At 37.8% G+C, this 27,127-nt stretch overlaps 5 protein-coding genes across 6 annotated transcripts; all 5 read right to left on the reverse strand.

The window, feature by feature from the left end:
• Positions 1-3,747: 3,747 nt before the first annotated feature.
• On the reverse strand, positions 3,748-5,941 carry LOC140797088 (L-type lectin-domain containing receptor kinase SIT2-like). The gene has a single exon (XM_073150374.1). It carries the CDS (start codon positions 5,893-5,895, stop codon positions 3,904-3,906), a length of 1,992 nt encoding a protein of 663 aa, XP_073006475.1. The 5' UTR covers positions 5,896-5,941; the 3' UTR covers positions 3,748-3,903.
• Positions 5,942-7,358: 1,417 nt separating this feature from the next.
• LOC140797081 (L-type lectin-domain containing receptor kinase SIT2-like) lies at positions 7,359-9,552 on the reverse strand. Its single transcript, XM_073150367.1, has one exon. It carries the CDS (start codon positions 9,490-9,492, stop codon positions 7,531-7,533), a length of 1,962 nt encoding a protein of 653 aa, XP_073006468.1. The 5' UTR covers positions 9,493-9,552; the 3' UTR covers positions 7,359-7,530.
• A 2,903-nt stretch (positions 9,553-12,455) lies between these two features.
• LOC140796552 (L-type lectin-domain containing receptor kinase SIT2-like) lies at positions 12,456-14,658 on the reverse strand. Its single transcript, XM_073149597.1, has 2 exons — positions 13,915-14,658; positions 12,456-13,818 (listed from the first exon to the last, which is right to left on the reverse strand). Exons 1-2 carry the CDS (start codon positions 14,570-14,572, stop codon positions 12,584-12,586), a joined length of 1,893 nt encoding a protein of 630 aa, XP_073005698.1. The 5' UTR covers positions 14,573-14,658; the 3' UTR covers positions 12,456-12,583.
• Positions 14,659-16,544: 1,886 nt separating this feature from the next.
• On the reverse strand, positions 16,545-21,658 carry LOC140796989 (L-type lectin-domain containing receptor kinase SIT2-like). Of its 2 annotated transcripts, XM_073150224.1 has the most exons (3): positions 21,630-21,658; positions 20,123-20,205; positions 16,545-18,660 (listed from the first exon to the last, which is right to left on the reverse strand). In XM_073150224.1, the coding sequence occupies exons 1-3, from the start codon at positions 21,641-21,643 to the stop codon at positions 16,715-16,717; spliced, it is 2,043 nt and encodes a 680-aa protein (XP_073006325.1). In that variant the 5' UTR covers positions 21,644-21,658; the 3' UTR covers positions 16,545-16,714. The 2 variants fall into 2 exon arrangements, with proteins under 2 accessions (XP_073006325.1, XP_073006326.1); XM_073150225.1 differs by lacking the exons at positions 20,123-20,205; positions 21,630-21,658 and adding an exon at positions 18,767-18,783.
• Positions 21,659-21,697: 39 nt separating this feature from the next.
• On the reverse strand, positions 21,698-23,634 carry LOC140796428 (L-type lectin-domain containing receptor kinase SIT2-like). The gene is made up of 2 exons (XM_073149465.1): positions 21,862-23,634; positions 21,698-21,733 (listed from the first exon to the last, which is right to left on the reverse strand). Exons 1-2 carry the CDS (start codon positions 23,632-23,634, stop codon positions 21,698-21,700), a joined length of 1,809 nt encoding a protein of 602 aa, XP_073005566.1.
• Positions 23,635-27,127: the final 3,493 nt, after the last annotated feature.

Consider the following 27,127-nt stretch of genomic DNA (forward strand, 5'->3'; position numbering starts at 1 on the left):
AGTTCAGTTGAATAAGGGGTTTCTTAGCATACAAGGAGATTTTGACCAAACTGTTATCTATTTTAAAATTTATTTACCAATAGATCATCACCAAACTTAAATACCAAAAGGAGTCTAATTTATTATGGCCATGACTAAAATGCTTAACTATGCTAGTAAGGATCAACTTTTTTTAAACAAGCCGGTGCTATCATCTTAGTGGCCAGCAGTATGTGAATTATTGGATCTCAAGCTAGATATCAATTCCAACATGTTTGTTATCAATATCATGTAACTCAGAGCTATAAATTGTATCTCACTCTACGCCGAAAATATGATTGCTTGAGTTGCCATTGTTGTTATCATTGACTTGGCAAGGCATTAGACAATTCTGAAGTGCACGAGAGTACGAAGACAATTCCATACCCACTAAGGTCATAAGATCGAGAGATGATTCCAAACACAAACGTGGTGGGGAAGGAGAAGATTTTACTGCTGGAAGGGTTATGAAAGCGTAGCGGGGATGGACTGGAAGGCATGGCCTTTCTTCTCTCCCTTTTTTTGTTTTTATTTTAAAAAATAGTTATCAGACTGATATGTTATTAATTTTATCAACCAGTTATAAACTTGATATATAAAATGAGAAGGGAAATAGGGTAAGAACCCTAAGAACAAGACTCATACTTTGCTGTATTACAAACTGAACAACTATTAAAGCAAGTTATCAAGAACAAGTTCTCATGCACAATAAGAGAAAGAGGAGATAAAGCAAAGCTATAAAATTAAATCTCCGTTTGGCCAACCACAGCTGCACTGTAGATAAAAACAAATGAGTCTTGAAAGACTGAGCATTCGGCATGCCCCCCCCCAAAAACATATAGGTACATTAGTAATGGAGTCCATCAATTATATCGCAATCTCTCAAGGCTCCATTTGAGCAACAAGCACATCGGTGACAGAGTCCATTATTTATAACGCAATCGCTTGAAAGCTCCATTTAAACAACTTGTGAGACCAAGAACAAACAAAATAATAAAGAAATAAATGGGAACAATAAGAAGAGGGTGTCGATTACATCCACGATCAGAGAATCTAGAAATCTAGATTAACAAATCTGTGGTAGATCTCGATGATTTAGCTCTTGAAACGAGGAGAGGCGGAGCAGAACAGGTAGGGCGATAGCGGCATGCACTAGTGGGCCGGGACTAGGGCAGATGAGGTCCACGATAGCAATGCAAGCAGCGGTGAGGCAGAATGATGGGTAGCGAATCAAGGCGAGGTCCACCACCCTCGACGCAGAAGACAAGAACGCGGCGAAGACCAGGACGAAGTGCACAGTCAGAAGCGCGGCTGACCGAGAATGGGACAACGGAGTGATGGATGGCGACGGCGGAGGTGCCAACAAGAGTGGAGTTGAGGGGTGGACGACTGTGAGGGAAAAGAGGGACCGTAGAAGGGAGAAAAAGAAGAGGGGAAAGGAAAGAGGAGAGGAGGGGGGAGAGTAAGTAGCCAAACCAAAGGGGGAGGAGAGTGGAGGTAAATTGCTAAACCCTAGTAGAGCACTGCTAGAACCGGTGGGGCTTGTGTTGGCATTGCCTTTCTTCTCACCGATGTTGTTTGTAACCCTAAGAAGGCCATTGGGATTGATGGATTCTATGCCATCAAACATGAGATTGCACAACTGAATCCGTTGAAGACAACTTCATCATCGCCAGTTGAGACTAGATTTAGGAAGAGGAGGAAAGAATTTAAAAAAACTTTTGAAGCATGGCTAAGAATAGTAGAGTACAATTTTGCTAGTATATAGTTGTACAATAGAATAGTTTATATCAATATAAGCTTTAGTGTAAAAAAAAATTAGATAAACTATACTAGTTAGTCTTATTTCATTCCACATTCTTGTTTTGTTTCAGTCTAAGTTGTGAAAGTGACTAGCTGATTTTTTTTCTTAGTCATGATTAATGTAATTTGAACTAGACTAAAAAAATATGGTGATTGTATACTAGACTAAGAGTGTAGCTATTATCTTTGATGTGATATGAAAACAAATAAAAACAATGTTAGTTTTAGAGAAAACTATATGATTATAAAATTAATAGACTAAAATATCGCTCTACTTGATGATTTTAGACAAAAATATTAGTATTAAATAACACTAATTAGAAGTTTTAAATTATATCAAATAATTTATATTTTTTTATGAAAAAAAATCTTTTATTGCAAGCTTGTGGGTTTATACACTTGTTAGCCTGCAAATGACATTGGACTTGCATATTTGCATGCTCTTAAGGCTCTCAAGTATTGTTTTAACTTTTTTTTTTCTCCTACTAAGGTTATATGCTTGTAATTCCATTGCTGGCTTATAAGTCCCCAACTATACTATAAGTAACATCACTTCTTCTTCTTTTTCTTCAATTGGAAGCCTATTAATCCGTCGTTGGCTTACAAGCCCTGCCATACTATAAGTAAGGTCAATTTATAATAAGGTAAAACTATTATTTTTTTCATCTCGTGCTCTTATAATCTAGTGTATAATGCTATTATTATTTATTAATTTTAAAAAATTTTAGTATTATAAATATTATTAAAATGAATATGAGCTTACAACTACTTGCTGGCTGAAGTCTATAACTATCTTATAAGTTATTAGTTTTAAAATATTTTTTAAAGAGAAATATACTTGTTTGAAAAAAAATTGAAGGTATATGAAAGAGAATTTGAAATAGAAGTATTATTAATTTTGATGTGATAAGAAAAAGTGAAAAATAATTATCTTTTAAGATAATTGAGTATTATTATTAAATTTATTAGATGTAAATGCAAGTTATTTTAAGAGTTTTAAAAGTAAAATTATAATTTGAGAAAAATAAATTAATCTTATTTATATTTTCTCTCCCCTTTCTCATTTATGAACTTGGCTAAAAAATTAGTATTTAATTATTAGAGATCCGTAACGCCCGTAACTCAATCGTAAGTAAATTCGGAGACCAGCTCGTAACTCAAAACAAAACGCCGAATAATTCCATTCATATTTTGCTGCTCTTGCAGCCAATCATAGTCTGCAAAACACCCAATTGCAGAGAAATTGCTGCAATTGTGCTGCTATACTTGGTCACATATAAGTTGTATATAATATGAAAGGGAAATTTGCATAGAATAAGGCAGCCCCCTTATAAAAATGACAGAGGAGGAGGACAAAGTTGATTGTATTTTTGCTATCTATTTGAAATTTAACTGCGGTTGCTCTGTTTCTCGCAATATCTTACAAGTGTAGAAACACTAATATTTTCTTATTTACCAGTTACAAAGAAAGGCAAAATTTATAGTCTTATCATTTCCGAAAAGTAGAAATTTGACTTCAATCACCATCAAGTTATGAATACATCACAAAGAACACCAAATTGCCTGACATGAACGCCATACAGTTTTCACCGTCTAAAATCGTGCATCAGCAACACAGACTGCAAATTGCCTGACATGAACGCCATACAGAAAGTTTCACTCATAAGAAACAACTGCACCTATTAATAGGTTTACTAATTTATTGTGCTTGCCTATCACAAGAAATTTGACACGAGAGACACATTACTTATGATTCTTCTGTAAGGAGTACTGCTACAACATGGTTAAACAAACTTGTTAAGAGGTTTGAACTGTGGCATTACTCCATTACATAGTAGTTAGTTTGATATCAAGGTATTAAGAAAAATACACTCTAAAAATTCTTCAATTCAAGGATATAGGAATCAACAGGAGCAGACATCGCTGTACTTTAAATAGCTTCCTAATATTAAATCTGAGTGATATGCATACATTGTACATTAAAGTTATTGTCAAGGCTGTTATAGTAGTTAGGATAACACTAACATAGAAAGCAGATAAGGACTATATATCACACCACTCTATCCTCGTCTACTATAATCTTCATCCGGGGAGAAGAGATACAGTTGAAACAAAGAAGGGGTCGGACGTGAGACGATCATCGAAACCTTGGTGCTGAAGCAGTGCCAGATCACTATAGCTCATATAAGTAGGCGATAACTCAGGGAGCGGCACATCGCCATCCAAGTATTGCATCACTTGGCGCATGCTAGGCCTAGCTGAAGGCAATGGATATGAACAGAGTAATCCAAGATTTAATACCATCTCTGCCTCCTTCACAACGTAGACTTGCCCCAATCTTGAGTCTATTGTGTTAAGAATCGAGCCCTTTTGCCAATTCTCTACCACCCAATCCACCAGAACAAGGTGCTCATCTGGTGCTCTCTGCTCCACTGGCCTCCTTCCACAAGCAACTTCTAATGTGAAAGAACCAAAGGCGAAAACATCTGTGAGAGTTGTCGCCTTGCAGGTTCTTGCAAGCTCTGGAGCGAGATAACCCATGGTTCCGACCACATGGGTGGTTTGCGGATCAGTTCCATGATCATATAATCTTGCTAGACCAAAATCACCTAATCTACCGTTCATCTCACTATCCAGTAGAACATTGCTGGCCTTAATGTCTCTGTGAATCACAACTTGCTCCCACCCCTCGTGCAGATATAGAAGACCTGATGCCACCCCCTTGATGATCTGGAACCTCCTATCCCAGTCCAGAGATGGCTTAGTGCTGTCATATAAGTATTTGTCTAAGCTACCATTTGGCATGAAGTCATAGACCAAGAGGAGCTCTCCTTTACGCCGGCAGTAACCCAGTAATTGGACGAGGTTTCGATGGCGAAGGCGACCCATGCTCACGATCTCTGCTACAAACTCCTTCATCCCTTGCCTTGACTCGTGAGACACTCTCTTCACTGCGACCTCCAATTTTGATGTGGGTAGCACCCCTTTGTACACTCTTCCAAATCCTCCTCTACCAAGTAGTTCATTCTCCTTGAATCCATTGGTAGCTTTGAACAAATCTTTGTACAAGAAGCGATGAGGTCCATACTCGACCTCCCAATCTTCGAGCAGTTCTGCGAATTTGATTCTTCTCCTAGCAACGAAGAAACCAGCAGCGACGATCAGTAGTGCAAAAGCAAATGAAGCTAAAGGCAATGAAATTTCCAAGGCCTTAGTCTTTGATTTTCCTTTAGGTCTTGTACGAGGAAGGGAAGGTAATTTTGAGTAGTCGAATTCTTGAGCAATTCCATTCATCTTAAAGCTCCATCCAAGGACATAGTGTGCTTCCATGACAGAGCCAGTTGAAGAGGAGAATCCGACATACATGGTTTCCAACAACACAGTTGAAAGATTGACAGGGGAAGACAACAAAGGTTTACTGGGTTTGGGAATTCCTAATGGAGATAAGGTGACATTTACTTGCATCTTTTCACCATCATAATCCACCCATACTTGCATGGCTTTGCCACTGATAAGGGTCAAGTTATTAAACAAGCCAGTGTCATCAGCATAGTAGCCAGCAGTGTGAGAATTGTTGGATGTCAAGCTATTGATATCAATACCAACATGGTTATCATCAATATCATGGAACTCCGGGCTATAACCTGTATCAAGCTCAACGGCGAATACATGATTTGTTAGGTTGCCATTATTGTTTGCATTGAAAAGTCCCAAGTACGAGCTGGACAAGGCATTAGAGCGGTTTGTGGTGGGAGAGATCAAGAAGGCAAGCCCATGGCCACCAACGGTGGCATACAGAGGGATGATGGCGAACACATAGGTGGTAGAAAAGGAGAAGATTTTACCATCAGAAGAATTCTGAAACTTAAGAGGAGATGGATGGAAAGCGTGGCCAATTATCTGTTTTGTGTTGTTGGTCAGCTTTAAGAGGCCGTTGGATGTTATTGATGCTACTCCATCAAGCTTCAGGTTTGCACCAGCAAATCCATTGTAGATAAATCCATCTTCACTTGCCGACGCTGCAAGATTTAGGAGTAGATTGAGGAAAAATAAGGCCAAAGTCTTGAGGAGCATAGCTATAAAGGAATCTTTAAAGGAAGAGAAACACAGAGACAAGATCTGTCGAGAACTTTAAGCAAGTGGTCTGTGTATTAATTTATAGTACCAATGACGTGACGGATGGCGATGGGGAGTGAAGGGCTTAGATTTCGGGTAGCAGTTCCCATATTTGCACGGACTAAAGATTCAGTTGAATATGGAACCATCAACTATGGGGCCACTAATGGACTTCCTTTCTTTATGGCTTTGATATTTTCTGAAGTATGTGATTAAGATTAGCTTCAAGACTCGAGGAGAGTAAAAAGGGCACAACAACTCTGAAATTTCAGTGATAGAGAAGGTCAAGTAATTATAGAACATACAACCCAGCCCTGCCATCTTGAAAGTGTTAAAGATGGGCTCAAATAAAGGAAATCTGTTCGATTGGATCTGCTTTCTAATAGGTCTTGGTGGCTTTGATTACCTAGGCAAAAGAAGATTTTGGACACTTAAAATGTTCGAATGGACCCAGGAGTATTTGAGCACTTTTCTACGTTTCAGAATAATATTTCGAGGTGGTCAAACGGTCCTAGTGATTTTCTTGATATATAGATATGTTAGAATTTTAAAATTATTATATAAAAAAAACTCGAGAGATATAATTATTATTATTATATTAAGAGAGATTGCAGTGCGAAATTTTTTTATACTTTAGTTTAGATTTGTAGATTGAAGCTTTGTATTGCCTGTGAATCTAAATATATTTTCAAATCACATAAATTTTTTGTCTCCTTTTTCCCTTCTGTGAATTACTTGCATCCGGAGTTTTTGTTTGTGGTTAGATTATTTGGTTGCTATTACTCTATCATTAACATAGTATTTATGGTTTTTTTATTTAATATTAGTTTGCTCGTTACTATTCCATTAGAATATTGTGTGTGTTTGGGATTCGGCTGCCATCCACTCGTTACTATTCCATTAGAGATTTGCGCAACAGAAACAGCATTAATCAACTTTATTGCCCAGTAACAATTAATGAGGCCTAGTTCAGTTGAACAGGGGGTTTCTTAGCACATAACTCCTGGTTCGAATTTCGACAGTACTTTGCAGAGGATGTCCCAACATAGCAGAGGCTTCTTGGGTTTAGACAATCCTATCAGAGTTATGGTGACATTAATCTACGTCTCTTCACCATCATTAGTCCACCCATACACGTTTGGCTTGGCTGGCAGTAAGGCTCAAGTTTCTAAACAAGCCAGTGCTATCATTTTATTAATGGGGTTTACTAAAAAAGCATGAGAGACAAATTACCTATGATTCTTCTGTAATGAGTAATGCTACAACATGGTTATACAAACTTGTTACAAGTTTGGACTTTGGCATTACACATTTCATTGGAATAGCGAGTTTGATATCAGGATATATAAAGAAAAATAATAATCTCTAAAAATTCTTCAATTCAAGGATCTAAGTAGGAATCAACAGGAGCAGCACTGTCGTACTAAAAAGCTTCCTAATATTAATTCTGAGTGATATGCATACATTGTATAAGTTATTGCAAAGGCTGTTATATTAACTAGGATACCACTAACATAGAGAGCAGATAAGGACTATATATCACCTCTCTTTCTTCATCTACTACCATCTTCCTCCTGAGAGAAGTGATACAGTTTAAACAGAGGAGTGGTAGGAGATGACACGATCATCGAAATCTTCGTGCTGAAGCAAAGCCAGAACACTAAAGCTCATATAAGTAGGCGATAACTCAGGGAGCCGCACATCGCCGTCCAAGTATTGTATCACTTGGCGCATGCTAGGCCTAGCCGAAGGCAATGGATGTGAGCAAAGTAGGCCAAGATTTAATACCATCTCTGCCTCGTTCACCATGTAGACTTGTCCCAATCTTGAGTCGAGTGTGTTAAGGATCGAACCCTTATGCCAATTCTCTACCACCCAATCCACCAGAATAAGGTGTTCTGGTGCTCTCTGCTCTACTGGCCTCCTTCCACAAGCAACTTCTAATATGAAAGCACCAAAGGCGAAAACATCGGTGAGAGTGGTCGCCTTGCCGGTTCTCGCAAGCTCTGGAGCGAGATAACCCATGGTTCCGACGACATGGGTAGTTTGCGGATCAGTTCCATGATCATATAATCTTGCTAGACCAAAATCACTTAATCTACCATTCATCTCACTGTCTAGTAGAATATTGCTGGCCTTAATGTCTCTGTGAATCACAACTTGCTCCCACTCCTCATGCAAATATAGAAGACCTGATGCTACCCCTTTAATGATCAGGAACCTCCTATCCCAGTCAAGAGTTGGCTTACTGCTGTCGTATAAGTATTTGTCTAAGCTACCATTTGGCATGAAGTCGTAGACCAAGAGGAGCTCTCCTTTACGCCGACAGTAACCCAGTAATTGCACTAGGTTTCGATGTCGAAGGCGGCCCAAGCTCATGATCTCTGCTACAAATTCCTTCATCCCTTGCCTTGACTCATGAGACACTCTCTTCACTGCAATCTCCATTTTTGATGTGGGTAGCACCCCTTTGTACACTCTTCCAAATCCTCCTATACCAAGTAGCTCCTTGTCCTTGAATCCATTGGTAGCTCTGAACAGATCTTTGTACAAGAAGCGTTGAGGCCCATACTCCACCTCCCAATCTTCGAGCAGCTCCGCGAATTTGATTCTTCTCATCACAAAAAAGAAAACAGCAGCGACGATAACTAGTACAAAAGCAGATGAAGCTAAAGGCAATGAAATGTCCAAGGCCTTAGATCTTCCTTTAGGTCTCACACGAGGGAGGGAAGGTAGTTTTGAGTAGTCGAATTCTTGAGCAATTCCATTCATCTTAAAGCTCCACCCAAGAACATAGTGAGCTGCCACGACAGCGCCAGTTGAAGAGGAGAATCCGACATACATGGTTTCCAACAACACAGTTGAAAGATTGACAGGGGAAGACAACAAAGGTTTACTGGGTTTGGGAATTCCTAAAGGAGATAAGGTGACATTTACTTGCATATTTTCACCATCATAGTCCACCCATACTTGCATGGCTTTGCCACTGATTAGGGTCAAGTTATTAAACAAGCCAGTGTCATCAGCATAGTAGCCAGCAGTGTGAGAATTATTGGATATCAAGCTATTGATATCAATACCAACATGGTTGTCATCAATTTCATCGAACTCAGGGCTATTAACTGTATCAAGCTCAACGGCAAATATATGATTTGTTCGGTTGCCGTTGTTGTTCCTATTGAGAATTCCTAAGTACGAGCTGGACAAGGCATTAGAGAGGTCTGTGGTGGGAGAGATCAAGAAGGCAAGCCCATGGCCACCAACGGTGGCATACAGAGGGATGATGGCGAACACATAGGTGGTAGAAAAGGAGAAGATTTTACCATCAGAAGAATTCTGAAACTTAAGAGGAGATGGATGGAAAGCGTGGCCAATTATCTGTTTTGTGCTGTTGGTCAGCTTTAAGAGGCCGTTGGATGTTATTGATGCTACTCCATCAAGCTTCAGGTTTGCACCAGCAAATCCATTGTAGATAAATCCATCTTCACTTGCCGACGCTGCAAGATTTAGGAGGAATAGATTGAGGAAAAATAAGGCCAAAGTCTTGAGGAGCATAGCTATAAAGGAATCTTTAAAGGAAGAGAAACACAGAGACAAGATCTGTCGAGAACTTTAAGCAAGTGAGTGGTCTGTGTATTAATTTATAGTACCAATGACGTGACGGATGACGATGGGGAGTGAAGGGCTTAGATTTCGGGTAGCAGTTCCCATATTTGCACGGACTAAAGATTCAGTTGAATATGGAACCATCAACTATGGGGCCACTAATGGACTTCCATTCTTTATGGCTTTGATATTTTCTGAAGTATGTGATCAAATATAAGCTGCAAGCCTCATGGAGAAGGACAAGTCTACAGTCTAAACAAAATTTTCATCCTTGACGGAGAGTAAAAAGGGCACAGCAGCTCTGAAATTTCAGTGATAGAGAAGGTCAAGTAATTATATAACATACAACCCATCCCTGTCATCTAGAAAGTGTTAAAGATCGGCTCGAATCAAGGAAATCTGTTCGATTGGATCCGTTTGAAGTTTCTTCCGGCTCTGTGTGCCGGAGCCTTTGGATGGGCCTTGGTGGCATTGATTACCTAGCCCCGAGAAGATTTTGCATATTAAAGTGCTCGAATGGGCTCCGGGAGTATTCGAACGCCTCTTCTATTAATATTTCGGAGCGCCCATAACTCCTTATAATTTTCTTCTCATCAAGTCATCTCTATAAATAAATATATTAGGATTTTAGGATGTTATTATATAAAGGGAAGCTTGAGAGACATAATCATTATTGTACCGAGGGAGATTGAACTATGAAAATTTTTTTGTCCTTTGATTTAGATTTACAAATTAAAGTTTTGCCCCGTTTATAGATCTAGGCACATCGGTGGAATCACGTAAATTTTATGTATCTTTTTTCTTTTTGTGGATTACTTATAATAGGAGTTCTTATTAGTGGTTAGATTGTTTGATTGCTATTACTCTATCATTAACATAGTATTTGTGATTTTTTTTATTTCATATTACTTTTGTTTATTATTATTATTCTATTGGATTATTGTATAAGTGTTTGGGCTTCTGCTGCCACTGAACAAGGGGTTTCTTGGCACATAACCCCTAGTTCGAATCTTCTTGGGTTTAGACAATCCTATCGGAGTTATGGTGACATTAACCTGCGTCTGTTCACCATCATTAGTCCACCCATACTCGTTTGGCTTGGCTTCCAGTAAGGCTCAAGTTTCTAAACAATCCAATGCTATCATCTTATTGGCCAGCAGTATGTGAATTATTGGATCTTAAGCTATCGATATCAATTCCAACATGTTTATTATCAATATCATGTAACTCAGAGCTATAAATTGTATCTAGATCTACGCCGAAAATATGATTGCTTGAGTTGTCATTGTTGTTGATATTGAGAAGGCCTAGGTATTGACTTGGCATGGCATGGCATTAGACAAGTCTGAAGTGCGCGAGAGTATGTAGACAATTCCATGCCCACTAAGGTCATAAGATTGAGAGATAATTCCAAAAACACAAAAGTGATGGAGAAGGAGAAGATTTTATTATTGGAAGTGTTCCGAAAGCGTTGAGGAGATGGATTGGAAGGCATGGCCTTTATTCTCACCGAAGTTGTTTGTTACCCTTAGAAGGCCATTGGGTGTGGTCGGAATCTATGCCATCAAGTGTGAGATTGCACCGCTGAATCCATTGAACACAATTTCGTCATCGCCAGCAGAGAATGCAAGATTTAGGAAGAGGAGGAAAGAGAAAAAAGAAATTTTTTTTGAGAAGCATGGCTAAGAAGAGTAGAGTACAATTTTGCTAGTATATTAATACAGTAAAATAATTTATACCAATATAAGTTCGAGTATAAAAAATTAGATTAACTATACTAGCACTAGTCTTATTTTATTCTTATTCGACGTTCCTATTTGGTTCGAGTCTTAAGCTGTAAAAGTAATTAGCTGATCTCACTTCTTAGACATGATTTAAGTAATTTAAACTAGGCTAAAAAAATATAGAGTTTGATTGTGAACTAGACTGAAAGTTTAAATATTAACTTTGATGTGATACAAAAAAACAAAGACGTTGATTTTTGAAGAAAAATATATAATATATCAAATTAATGGACTAAAATGCTCTTCAACTTTGATGATTTTAGACGAAAATATTAGTATTTAATAAAACTAATTAGAAGTTTTAAAGTATAACAAATAATTTGTATTTTTTATGAAAAAAAAAATCTTTTATTGCAGGCTTGCAGGTTTATACCTTGTTAGTCTGCAGATGACGTTGAACTTATAGATTTTGCATGCTCGTAAGGCTTACAAGTATTGCTTTACCTTTCTTTTTTCTCTCCTACTAAGATTACTGACCTGTAATTCCATTGTTGGCTTAGAAGCCCCAACTATACTATAAGTAACATAACTTTTTTTCTCCGACTGAAAGTCTGTTAATCCATGGCTTGCATAATATAAAGCAGCCCCCTTTTGCTTCCTATTTCAAATTTAGCTACGGTTGCTCTGTTTCTCGCAATATCTTAAGTGTAAAAACCCTTGCCACTTACAAAGAAAGGCAAAATTTATAGTCCTACCATTTCCAAAAAGTAGAAATTTGACTTAAATCACCATCAAGTTATGAAGACATAATAGAAGATCACATATAACATCAAATAAGACAGTTCACAGACTAAAAATTGCCGTGGAATGAAAGTCATACATAAAGTTATACTCGTAAGAAACAACTGCACCTATTAATAGGTTTACAAATTCATTGTGCTTGCGTATCACAAGAGTTTGACAAGAGAGACACATTACTTATTATTCTTCTGTAAGGAGTAATGCTACAACATGGTTATACAAACTTGTTAGAGGTTCGGACTGTGGCATTACTCCATTTCATAGTAGTTAGTTTGATATCAGAGTATTAAAAAGAATACTCTCTAAATATTCTTCAATTTAAGGATCTAAGTAGGAATCAACAGGAGGAGCAGACATTGTTGTACTAAATAGCTTCCTAATATTAATTCTGAGTGATATGCATACATGGTATATTAAAAATATTGCCAAGGCTGTTATAGTAGTTAGGATAACACTAACATAGAAAGCAGATAAGGACTAATATATCACAACTCTATCCTCATGTACTATAATCTTCATCCAGAGAGAAGAGATACAGTTGAAACAGAGGAGGGGTCGGACATGAGACGATCATCGAAACCGTGGTGTTGAAGCAGTGCCAGATCACTAAAGCGCATATAAGTAGGCGATAACTCAGGGAGCGGCACATCACCATCCAAGTATTGCATCACTTGGCGCATGCTAGGCCTAGCTGAGGGCAATGGATGTGAACAGAGTAGACCAAGATTTAATACCATCTCTGCCTCGTTCACCATGTAGACTTGTCCCAATCTTGAGTCTAGTGTGTTAAGGATCGAGCCCTTATGCCAATTCTCTACCACCCAATCAACCATAAGAACGTGCTCATCTTGTGCTCTCTGCTCTATTGGCCTCCTTCCACAAGCAACTTCTAATATGAAAGCACCAAAGGCGAAAACATCAGTGAGAGTTGTGGCCTTGCCAGTTCTCACAAGCTCTGGAGCGAGATAACCCAAGGTTCCGGCGACATGGGTAGTTTGAGGATCAGTTCCATGATCACTTAATCTAGCTAGACCAAAATCACCTAATCGACCATTCATCTCACTGTCTAGTAGCACATTGCTTGCCTTAATGTCTCTGTGAATCACAACTTGCTCCCATTCCTCATGCAGATATAGAAGACCTGATGCCACCCCCTTAATGATCTGGAACCTCCTATCCCAGTCCAGAGTTGGCTTAGTTCTGTCATATAAGTATTTGTCTAAGCTACAATTTGGCATGAAGTCATAGACCAAGAGGAGCTCTCCTTTACGCCGACAGTAACCCAGTAATTGCACGAGGTTTCGATGTCGAAGGCGGCCCAAGCTCACGATCTCTGCCACAAACTCCTTCATCCCTTGCCTCGACTCATGAGAAACTCTCTTCACTGCAACCTCCATTTTTGATGTGGGTAGCACCCCTTTGTACACACTTCCAAATCCTCCTGTACCAAGTAGCTCATTGTCCTTGAATCCATTGGTAGCTCTGAACAGATCTTTGTACATGAAGCGGTGAGGCCCATACTCGACCTCCCAATCTTCAAGCAGCTCCGCGAATTTGATTCTTCTCCTCACAACGAAGAAAACGGCTGCGACGATCACTAGTACAAAAGCAAATGAAGCTAAAGGCAATGAAATGTGCAAGGCCTTACTTCTTCCTTTAGGTCTCGTACGAGGAAGGGAAGGTAGTTTTGAGTAGTCGAATTCTTGAGCAATTCCATTCATCTTAAAGCTCCATCCAAGAACATAGTAAGCTGCCACGACAGTGCCAGTTGAAGAGGAGAATCCAACATACATGGTTTCCAACAACACAGTTGAAAGATCAACAGTGGAAGACAACAAAGGCTTACTGGGTTTGGGAATTCCTGGAGGAGATATGGTGACATTCACTTGCATCTTTTCACCATCATAGTCCACCCATACTTGCATGGCTTTGCCACTGATAAGGGTCAATTTATTAAACAAGCCAGTATCATCAGCATAGTAGCCAGCAGTATGAGAATTATTGGATATCAAGCTATTGATATCAATACCAACATGGTTATTATCAATATCATCGAACTGAGGGCTATTAATTGTATCAAGCTCAACGGCAAATATATGATTTGTTCGGTTGCCATTGTTGTTACTATTGAGTAGTCCCAAGTACGAGTTGGGCAAGGCATTAGAGAGGTCTGTGGTTCGAGAGATAAAGAAGGCAATTCCTTGGCCACCATTACCGACATCCTCGGGGACAATGGCGAACACAAAGGTAGTAGAGAAGGAGAAGATTTTACCATCAGAAGAATTCCGAAAATTAAGAGGCGATGGATGGAAAGCATGGCCCATGATATGCTTTGTGCTGTTGGTCAGCTTTAGGAGGCCGTCGGATGTGATTGATGCAACTCCATCAAGCTTCAGGTTTGCTCCAGGAAATCCATTGTAGATAAATCCAGCTTCACTTGCAGAGACTGCAAGATTTAGGAGAAGAAGATTGAGGAAGAGGAAGGCCAAATTCTTGAGGAGCATAGCTAGAAAGGAATCTTTTGAAAGAAGAGAAATACAGAGACAAATCTGTTGAGAACTTTTAGCAATCTCCCGGTTGTGTAGGCATATAAATCAATCGCCGGCTTACAAGTCCGCAATCATGATATAAGTAAGGCCACGTTTTTTTTTCTAAGGTAAGGTTACTTTCTTCAGTCTCATAGGCTTATATGTCTGCGTGCAATGCTATTATTATTAGTATTGCAAATATTTATTTAAAATTATAAATTTTTATATTTTTTATGGATAGAAATGTACTTATCTTGTAGAAAAATTAAAAATATATGAGAAAAAAAATGAAAACAGGTGTATCGTTATTATTTTCATGTGACATAGAATAGTAAAAAAATTTGATTATGTTTTGCAGATATTACTAAAATATTGTTATTTAAATGTAAAGCATAAATTCAAGTGTAAAGTTATAATTTGAGAAAAAAAAATTATAATTCTCTCTCCCATTATCTTGCCTAGAGAAAAAAAAAATTTGATTACAAAACACTATTAAAAGTTGGTAACGAAAGATTCGGACACCAATCCTGAACCCAAACCAAACGCCGAATGATGCCTAAAAATATTCTATTCTTGCAGCCAATCGTAGGCGTAGCACCCAATTGCAAAGAAATTGCGGCAATTGGCGCAGCAGACCACCTACTGCTGCTGTACTAGACCAGACTCCGTCGTACATAGGGAAATTTGAATAAAATAAAGCAGGTCCATTATAAAAGTAAAAGTAAGGGATTTTCACAATTCACACCTTATATTTTATCTATTTTGTAAATCACATTATATCTTTAAAGATTTTGTGATTTGATCTCTTATTTTTTCTTATAATTTTTATTTAACACAATAATATTATTTTGACTAACTAAAATTGATCAAGTTACTAAAATACTCCTGTTAGTACTTCTCATTTTCTATATCATTCTACCATATTTTTCACCTATCTCCTTCACCGTCCTTATCGTTATTATCATCGTTGTAGTTAATCTTTACCACTCCCCTTTCTCCTCCTCCTCCTCATTTATTTTTCTTCTTTTTATTTTTATTTTATTTGGAAAAAAATAAAAATAATAAAAATAATTTAGGTATTTATAAATTATTTTATATACTATAATAAAATAATTATTTTAGTATCATCTAAGTTAACCCATAGTGTTAAGTAAGAATTATTAAAAAAATTATCAAATTACGAAATATTAAAAAATAAAATATAAATAATAAAATAATTAAAATATAGAGTGTTATTCGTAAAAACCTTTAAAATTAAATATAGTGGACTACAAAGTTTATTGTTGGAAGTTCGCAAAGATAATAAAAAACGGGTTTGAGTGAGAAAACACAAAAAAAAAAAAAAAAAAAAAATATATATATATATATATATATATATATATATATATTTTTTGGTGCAAATTTTCTAACACGAAATGATGCCTAAAATATTTTTCTACTCTTGCAGCCAATCATAGGCAAAGCATCCAATTGCGGAAAACTTGCTGCAATTGGTTTAGCAGACCATTTCTGCTGCTGTGTACTTGACCAGACTTGGTCATATATAATATAAGTTGTATATAATATGAAAGGGAAATTTGCATAAAACGAAGCAGCCCCCTTAGAAAAATGACCATGGAGGAGGACAAAATTGATCTTTTAACAGTCTAAAATCATGCATCAGCGAGACAAACTACAAATTACCGTGAATACATAAAATCCTAGTCATAAGAAACAACTACACCTATTAATGGGTTTACTAATTTATTGTGCTTGCCTATTACAAGAATTTGACATGAGAGACACATTACTTATGAATCTTCTGAAAGGAGTAATGCTACAATATGGTTAAGCAAACTTGTTAAGAGGTTTGGACTGTGGCATTACTCCATTATATAGTAGTTAGTTTGATATCAAGATATTAAAAAACATACACTCTCTAAAAATTATTCTATCAAGGATCTTAGTAGGAATCAACAGGAGCAGACATTGCTGTACTAAATAGCTTCCTAATAATAAAGCTTAGTGATACGCATACATGGTATATTAAAAATATTGCCAAGGCTGTTACGAGTAGTTAGGATAACACTAACAAAGAAAGCAGATAAGGACTATATATCACCACTCTATCTTCTACTATCATCTTCCTCCAGAGAGAAGAGAGACAGTTGAAACAGAGGAGGGGTAGGACATGAGACGATCATCGAAACCGTGGTGCTGAAGCAGTGACAGATCACTAAAGCTCATATAAGTAGGCGATAACTCAGGGAACGGCACATCGCCATCCAAGTATTGCATCACTTGGCGCATGCTAGGCCTAGCTGAGGGCAATGGATGTGAACAGAGTATTCCAAGATTTAATACCATCTCTGCCTCCTTCACCATGCAGACTTGTCCCAATCTCGAGTCTAGTGTGTTAAGGATCGAGCCCTTATGCCAATTTTCTATCACCCAATCCACCAGAACAAGGTGCTCATCTTGTGCTCTCTGCTCTATTGGCCTCCTTCCACAAGCAACTTCTAATATGAAAGCACCAAAGGCAAAAACATCGGTGAGAGTGGTCGCCTTGCCAGTTCTCGCAAGCTCTGGAGCGAGATAACCCATGGTTCCGACGACATGGGTGGTTTGCGGATCATTTCCATGATCATATAATCTTGCTAGACCAAAATCACCTAATCGACCATTCATCTCACTGTCTAGTAGAACGTTGCTGGCCTTAATGTCTCTGTGAATCACAACTTGCTCCCACCCCTCGTGCAGATATAGAAGACCAGATGCCACCCCCTTAATGATCTGGAACCTCCTATCCCAGTCCAGAGATGGCTTAGTTCTGTCAGATAAGTATTTGTCTAAGCTACAATTTGGCATGAAGTCGTAGACCAAGAGGAGCTCTCCTTTACGCCGGCAGTAACCCGGTAATTGGACTAGGTTGCGATGGCGAAGGCGGCCCATGCTCACGATCTCTGCTATAAACTCCTTCATCCCTTGCCTTGACTCATGAGACACTCTCTTCACTGCGACCTCCATTTTTGATGTGGGTAGCACCCCTTTGTACACTCTTCCAAATCCTCCTACACCAAGTAGCTCATTGTCCTTGAATCCATTGGTAGCTCTGAACAGATCTTTGTACAAGAAACGGTGAGGCCCATACTCGACCTCCCAATCTTCGAGCAGCTCTGCAAATTTGATTCTTCTCCTCACAAAGAAGAAAACAGCAGCGGCCATCACTAGTAAAAAGGCAGACAAAGCTAAAGGCAATGAAATGTCCAAGGCCTTACTTCTTCCTTTAGGTCTCGTACGAGGAAGGGAAGGTAATATTGAGTAGTCGAATTCTTGAGCAATTCCATTCATCTTAAAGCTCCATCCAAGAACATAGTGAGCTGTCCGGGCAGGGCCAGTTGAAGAGGAGAATCCAACATACATGCTTTCCAACAACACGGTTGAAAGATCGACAGTGGAAGACAACAAAGGCTTTCTGGGTTTGGGAATTCCTATAGGAGATAAGGTGACATTTACTTGCATATCTTCACCATCATAGTCCACCCATACTTGCATGACTTGGCCACTGATAAGGGTCAAGTTATTAAACAAGCCAGTATCATCAGCATAGTAGCCAGCAGTATGAGAATTCTTGGATATCACGCTATTGATATCAATACCAACATGGTTATTATCAATATCATGTAATTCACTGTTATCTATCGTATCAAGCTCAATAGCGAATACATGATTTTTTAGGTTTCCATTGTTGCTCATATTGAAAAGGCCTAAGTACTGGCTTGACACGGCATGAGAGAAGTCTGTGGTGCGAGAGATCAAGAAGGTAATTCCATCGGTACTAAGGTCGGCATACTCGCCGATGATGGCGAACACGAAGGTAGTGGAGAAGGAGAAGATTTTACCACCAGAAAATTTCTGAAAGTTAAGAGGAGATGGATGGAAAGCATGGCTCATCGTCTGCCTTGTGTTGTTCGACAGCTCGAGGAGGCCATTGGATGTGATTGATGCTACTCCATCAAGCTTCAGGTTTGCACCACGAAATCCATTGAAGATAAATCCATCTTCACTTGCAGAGACCGCAAGATCTAAGAGGAGTACATTGAGGAAGAGGAAGGTCAAAGTCTTGAGGAGCATAGCTATAAAGGAATCTTTTAAAGGAAGGGAAACACAGAGATAAGATCTGTTGAGAACCTTAAGCAAGTGATCCATGCATAAATATATATAGTACCTATTGCGTGACAGATGGCAATGGAGAGTGAAGGGCTTAGAATTCGTGTAGCAGTTTCCAGATTTGTATGGACTAAACGTTCAGTTGTATTTAGAACTATCAACTATGGGGCCACTAATTGACTTCCAATCTTTACCTCTTTGATATTTTCTGAAGTGTGTGATCAAATTTAAGCTCCAAGACTCGAGGAGGAGGACAAATCTACAGTCTATTGTCCATTTCTATTGGACAAGCGGTTTCTTAGCATAAGTGCTCCCTATTTCGAATCTCAACGGTCCTTTGCAGACGATCTCGGAACATAGCAGGAGCTTCTTGGGTTTAGACACTCCTATAGGACTTATGGTGACATTAACCTGCATCTTTTCATTATCATTAGTGTTATGTAAATAATAAAATGGGTGAGGAAAGCGAAAGCAAAAACTCTCCGCCCTTAAACAAATCCAAATAGAATAGCAATAATTTAGGGCAAATTAAATATTAGCAAAGCTAATAGCAATATTAATATGAGAACTCCAAATACCAGATGCTAGTTGTAGAGAACTTTAAATACCCAAGGTAATTACAAATATGAACACCAAATCAATGCAAACTATAAAGAGAAAAAAGGGAGAGACACGATTTACGTAGTTCGGCGATGTGTCTACAATACGAGCGGAGCAATCTTCAAACTACTATGCAAATCTTCAAATACAAAGAGATTATAACTCTAATCTCTCTCTAAACAATGATGGCTCTCCCCTACAAATTTTTCTCTATTTCAAAATGTTCACACCAAACCCTAAAACCCAAAATTTCTATTTATAGGGCTGATTCAGATTAGATTTTTCCGCATCGTATTCGAACGCCCTCGGGCGCGTTCGAACGCGCCTATATCAAAGCAGGAGAAACAAAGGGGCGTTCGAACGCCCGCTGGTTGCGTTCGAACGCGCCGAGTGCAAATACAGACTGGCGTTCGAACGCCAAAGTCCCGTTCGAACGCCTGCAGAAACAGTTGCTCTCGGGTTGGCTCGCGTTCGAACGCGGCTAAAGCCGTTCAAATGCTTGCATCACAAACTGCTCTCTGTCTGGAGCCCGCATTCGAACGCCCCCGAGGCCCGTTTGAACGCGCGGTACAAAAATGCTGATACTTGCTAAATTTTAACTGAAACTGAATTTGAGCCAATTTTTAACAATTGGCTCAATTTCAGTTAAAATTATCTTCCAATGGTACTCCTCTGAAGTGGGAGAGAGTAAGAAGACAATTCCTTGCCCACGACGAAGGTCATAAGACTGGGAGATGATTCCAAACGCAAAGGTGGTAGAGAAGGAGAAGATCTTACCATTGGAAGAGTTTCGAAAGCGTAGAGGAGATGGATGGAAGGCATGGCTTTTCTTCTCACTGCTGTTGTCTGCACCTGTGAATCTGTTGAAGATAATTTCGTCATCGCCAGCAGAGAAGGCAAGATTTGGGAAGAGGGGAAAACTTGAGAATAACTTATATCGATATAAGCTTTCCTATCTCAGTACAAAAAATTTAAAATAAGTATTCTTCCATATATTCTATATTCATGCTTGGTTTGAGTCTAAGGTATCATGAGACTAGCTGATCTTATTTATTAGTCATAATTTAGGTAATTTGAATTAGACTAAAAATATGATATTTGATTGGAAACTAAGCTAAGAGCATAATTATTATATTTATTGTGATATAAAAAAAATATTGGTTTGAAGAAAAATAAATAATATATAAAATTAATGGACTAAAATGCCCTTCAACTTTGATGATATTAAATAGAAATATTAACATTAAATAAAACCAATTAAAATTTAAAATATATCAAATAGTTTGTACTTTAAAAAAAATTATTGCAGGCTTGTGGGCTTAAGCGTTTTTTAAGTAAGGACTTTTTTTTTCTTTTTTCTGAAGTAAACTTACTATTTTTACGTCTCATGGGCTTATAATCCCATGCATAATGCTATTATTAATTTTTATATTTTATAAAAGTTCTTAGTATTGCAAATATTAATAAAATAAAAATAAAATTATTACGAGCTAACGACTTCTTTCGGCCTTAAGCTTGTAACTACTTTATAAGTAATAAAATTTTAAATTATTTTGAAGAGAAATGCATTTATTTTGAAGGGATAATGAGGAGAAAATAAATATATTTAATTACTAAACACGATTATAAGTCCGTAACTAAATCCTGAGACCAGCCCTGAACTCAAACAAAAGTCCATATTTTGGTGCACTTGCAGACAATGATAGGCAAAGCACCCAATCGTTTCTTACTAGGCTAGACTTGGTCATATAATTAAGCTGTATATAATATGAAAGGGAAATTTGCATAAAATAAAGCAGCCCCATTATAAAAATGACAATGGAGAAGGAGAAAGCATCAGCAAGACATACTACAAATTGCCGTGAAATGAACGTCATACATAAAGTCCGACTCATAAGAAACAAGTGCACCTATTAATGGGTTTACTAATTTATTCTGCTTGCCAATCACAGGAATTTGACATGAGAGACACACTACTTATGATTCTTCTGTAAGGAATAATGCTACAACATGGTTAAACAAACTTGTTAAGAGGTTTGGACTCTGGCATTACTCCATTTCATAATAGTTAGTTTGATATCATGGTATTAAAAAAAGCTCTCTAAAAATTCTTCAATTCCAAGATCTAAGTAGGAATCAGCACGAGCAGACAGTGTTGTACTAAAAAGCTTCCTAATATTAATTCTGAGTGATACGCATACATTGCATAATTAAAATATTGCTAAGACTGTTATAGTAGTTATGATAACACTAACACAGAAAGCAGAGGAGGACTATAAATCACCTCTCTATCTTCATCTTCCTCCGGAGAGAGCGGATACAGACGAAACAGAGGGGTAGGACATAAGGTGATCATCGAAACCTTCGTGCTGAAGCAATGCCAGAGAACTAAAGCTCATAAAAGTAGGCAATAACTCAGGAAGCGGCATATCGCCATCCAAGTATTGCATCACTTGGCGCATGCTTGGCCTAACTGAGGGCAATGGATGTGAGCAAAGCACGCCAAGATTTAGTACCATCTCTGCCTCGTTCACCATGTAGAGTTGTCCCAATCTTGAGTCTAGTGTGTTAAGGATCGATCCCTTATGCCAATTCTCCACCACCCAATCCACCAGAACAAGGTATTCATCTGGTGCTCTCTGCTCTACTGGCCTCCTTCCACAAGCAACCTCCAATATGAAAGCACCAAAGGCAAAAACATCGGTGAGAGTGGTCGCCTTGCCAGTTCTCGCAAGCTCTGGAGCGAGATAACCCATGGTTCCGACGACATGGGTGGTTTGCGGATCATTTCCATGATCATATAATCTTGCTAGACCAAAATCACCTAATCTACCATTCATCTCACTGTCTAGTAGAACATTGCTTGCCTTAATGTCTCTGTGAATAACAACTTGCTCGCACTCCTCATGCAGATATAGAAGACCTGATGCCACCCCTTTAATGATCTGGAACCTCCTATCCCAGTCAAGAGTTGGCTTAGTTCTGTCATATAAGTATTTGTCTAAGCTACAATTTGGCATGAAGTCATAGACCAAGAGGAGCTCTCCTTTACGCCGGCAGTAACCCAGTAATTGCACTAGGTTTCGATGGCGAAGGCGGCCCAAGCTCACGATCTCTGCTACAAACTCCTTCATCCCTTGCCTTGACTCATGAGACGTTCTCTTCACTGCAACCTCCATTTTTGATGTGGTTATCACCCCTTTGTACACTCTTCCAAATCCTCCTATACCAAGTAGCTCCTTGTCCTTGAATCCATTGGTAGCTCTGAACAGATCTTTGTACAAGAAGCGGTGAGGCCCATACTCGACCTCCCAATCTTCGAGCAGCTCCGCGAATTTGATTCTTCTCCTCATGACGAAGAAAACAGCAGCGACGATAACTAGTACAAAAGCAGAGGAAGCCAAAGGCAATGTTATGTCCAAGGCCTTAGATCTTCCTTTAGGCCTCACACGAGGAAGAGAAGGTAGTTTTGAGTAGTCGAATTCTTGAGCAATTCCATTCATCTTAAAGCTCCATCCAAGAACATAGTGAGCGGCCACGGCAGAGCCAGTTGAAGAGGAGAATCCAACATACATGGTTTCCAACAACACAGTTGAAAGATTGACAGTGGACGACAACAAAGGTTTACTGGGTTTGGGAATTCCTGAAGGAGATAAGGTGACATTTACTTGCATCTTTTCACCATCATAATCCACCCATACTTGCATGGCTTTGCCACTGATAAGGGTCAAGTTATTAAACAAGCCAGTATCATCAGCATAGTAGCCAGCAGTATGAGAATTATTGGATATCAAGCTATTGATATCAATACCAACATGGTTATCATCAATATCCTCGAGCTCAGGGCTATTAATTGTATCAAGCTCAATGGCGAATATATGATTTGTTGGGTTGCCATTGTTGTTTTTATTGAAAAGCCCCAAGTATGAGTTGGGCAAGGCATTAGAGAAGTCAGTGGTGGGAGAGATCAAGAAGGCAATTCCATGGCCACCAATGTCGACATACGCGGGGACAATGGTGAACACATAGGTGGTAGAGAAGGAGAAGATTTTACCGTCAGAAAAATTCTGAAACTTAAGAGGAGATGGATGGAAAGCGTGGCCTATCATCTGTTTTGTGTTGTTGGTCAGCTTTAGGAGGCCATTGGATGTGATTGATGCTAGTCCATCAAGCTTCAGGTTTGCACCACGAAATCCATAGTAGATAAATCCATCTTCACTTGTAGAGACTGTAGGATTTAGGAGGAGGAGGAGGTTGAGGAAGAGGAAGGCCAAAGTCTTGAGGAGCATAGTTAAAAAGGAATCTTTAAAGGAAGAGAAAAACAGAGACAAATCTTTTGAGAACTTTAAACTAGTGATCCGTGTATTTATAGTACCAGCGGCGCGAGGGATGGTGATGGGGATTGAAGAGCTTATAATTCGTGTAGCAGTTTCCAGATTTGCATGGGCTGAACATTCAGTTGAATATGGAACTATCAACTATGGGGCCACTAATGGACCTCCAAGCTTTTATGGCTTCGATATTTTCTGAAGTATGTGACCAAATATAAGCTCCAAGAGTCGAGGAGAAGGGCAAGTCTTAATCTAAACATATTTTTTACTTCCCTCTGAGGGAGGTAAAAAAGAGAGAGACTGAAAATACTCGACCGTTACTTGACAAGGACCACCGCTGAGGACAATTTGCTGAGCAAAAGATAAGAACGATGCATTCACAAACAGCAGATTTAACGTGAAAAAAACTCTTGTCAACCAAGTATTAAAAACAACCACATACCTCTTTCATGATGTAAAACCAAGCAATATGAATATCATGGTTACACAAATATTTATAAATTGATTGTAATTACCACCATCTTTTGTGCTTGGCTCATAACCTAGTTAACCTTTAAGGTTGTAACTCAGCCTCGGTGACTTTTGAGATTATCTCAAACGTCTTCTTCAATTTTAGACCCAATGCCTTTAAAACTTCAAGCACCTCTAAGAGCTCACCACTCTTCCCTTTGGTATCACTTTAGCTGTCTAGAGTGGTGCCCTAACCTTTTTCAAGATCTCCTTTTATATCCCATAAAATTTTCTTACTAAAAATCCTAATCAAAACCAATAGGAGCAAACTTAATTAAACCATTCAAACAGACTAGATCTCGTTCGAAAGGTTTGAGTTCCAACCAATGAAGTTCTACAAACTCCGTTCAAATGCTCTTCCAACGTTTAAAGTCTTTAAATGATCTATTCAAATGCTTTCCCACGATGGATACAACGAGCTCTGTAGAATATATCGTTTGAACGTTTTTTCAAGGTTTGATAAGGACTTGTTTCTTGTCGCATATTTCGTTCAAACGCTTTTCCAACGTTGGATACATAGTGCTCTTTGAAAAATTTCGTTCGAACTCTTTTCCAAAGTTGGATATATAGTGCTCTCTAAAAATCTTGTTCGAACGCTCCTCTGATGTTCGATATGCACTTGTCCTTTGTCGCATATCTCATTCGAACGGAATAGCATTCCAAAAATTTGTTCGAGCGGAACAACATTCCAAAAATCCTTTTAAACGTCTTTCTCACACTTATGAAAATAGTGCTACGTGGGAGGATCCGTTTGAACGGAAGCACTTTTTTCCTCTACGATGTGCATTTGGTCTTTACAATTCAAATTAATAAATTACAACTCCTATGAATTTTGTTTTCTCACATATTTATCAATTATAAATGCTAACAAAGACAACATCTCTGAAATTTCAGTGAAAGAAAAGGTAATGTATCAGTTGAGCAAGGGGTTTCTTAGCATACAAGCGCCCCTTAGTTCGAATATCGACGGTACTTTGCAGTCTTGCAGATGATGTCGGAACATAGGAGAGGCTTCTTGGGTTTAGACACTCCTATAGGAGTCTTGGTGACATTAATCTGCGTCTCTTCACCATTATTAGTCCACCCATACTTGTTTGGCTTGGCTGCCAGTAAGGCTCAACTTTTTAAACAAGCCAGTGCTATCATCGTAGTGGCCAGCAGTATGTTTTAATTATTTGATCTCAAGCTATTGATATCAATACCAATATCTTCGTTATCAATCTCATGGAACTCAGAGCTATATATTTTATCTAGCTTTACGCCTAAAATATGATTGCTTGAGTTGTCATTGTTGTTAATATTGAGAAGGCCTAGGTATTGACTTGGCAAGACATTAGACAAGTCTGAAGTGCCACAGAGTACGAAAACAATTCTATGCCCAATAAGGCCATGAGATTAAGAGATGATTCCAAACACACAGTTGGTGAAGAAGAAAATTTTACTATCGGAAGAGTTCCGAAAGCATAGAGGAGATGATACAGGGGGGTGAAAACGGATCTGATAATGTTCTAACTCATATTCGGATATATATTTTTTGTCTGAATATAAATATTGGATAGATAGTAGAATTTGAATTATATCTTAACTAAATAAGAATAAATTATTTGATATAGAGAATTGAATCTTAAGCGGGCTTGGATTAAATTTTTAATGAATTATAACTTTTTATTTAGAGACAATTAAAACAAAAATATCAAGAGTGTCATAAAAAAGAATTCTTTCATATTAAATACATATAAAATTATAAAATCAATCTCAATAAATAATATAGAACACATTATTAGTGATAATATCAATATTTATTATTTAGATAAGCAAATTAAAATTTTAAATCATTCAAAAAATATGCAAATAATGTATTCGTATTCGAAAAATTATATCCAACCCACATTTGGATTATTTTTAAAAATCTTACCTGTATTTGAATTGAAAAAAATCTTTTATTTAAATCAGATCGAATAGTGGCTCGAATCAGAGCTAATTTGACTCATTTCCATCCCTGGATGGATGGAATCGCAAAATTTAGGAATAGGCCAAAAAAAAAAAAAATTTGAGAAGCAATGCTAACAAGAGTGGGATACAACTTTATATCTCATTAAGTATAATTATTAGATATTATGTTAGTATACAAAATAGTTTATATTCTCTAATACTAGTATAAGAAATTAGAATATCTATACTAATATTAGTCTTATTCCGTCCTTATTCTACCTTCTTTTTTCATTTGAGTTTAAGTTCTGAATATAACTGGTTGCTCTATTTTTTAGTCATAATTTAGTAGTTTGAACTATGCTTAAAATATATAGTGTTTGATTATAAACTAGACTGTTAGTGTAATTATTATCTTTGATGTAATATGAAAAATAAAAAAATATGTTGTTTCATAGGTAAATAGATGATATATAAAATTAATGGATCAAATTGCATTTTGACTTTGATGATATTAGACAAAAATAGTACTATCAAATAAAACTAATTATTTAAAGTTTTAAAATATATCAAATAAAACTAATTATTTATTGTAGGCTTGCAAGCTTATGCACTTGTGAGCCTCCAAATATCATTAGACTTGCGGGTTTGCATAGCTTATAAGTATTTTTTACTTCCTCAACTATTACTTTTTTTCACAAATAACTTATTAATTTTTTTTTTCATACATAATAATCTCATAAACTATCATAAATATCTTACTTGACTCCTTCTATTAGGGTGGTCATTATGTACCAAAAATAAAAGTTCAATGTGTTATCGTGTATAAAAAAAGTTCAAATGGTCATTGGTACGATAGTTAGGGGATGAAAAAGAAATTATCTTCAATTATTATTTACCCCTTTTTTTCCTACTAAGGTGGGGGCATATAAGTCTATTGCTATAGTTTACAAGCCTCCAACCCATACTATAAATAATATAATTTTTATCTCTTGTGGTGGGACATGAGACA

The sequence above is a fragment of the Typha latifolia genome, chromosome 10, assembly GCF_019914945.1.
Source record: "Typha latifolia isolate L0001 chromosome 10, TyphaL0001v2, whole genome shotgun sequence".
NCBI lineage: Eukaryota > Viridiplantae > Streptophyta > Magnoliopsida > Poales > Typhaceae > Typha > Typha latifolia.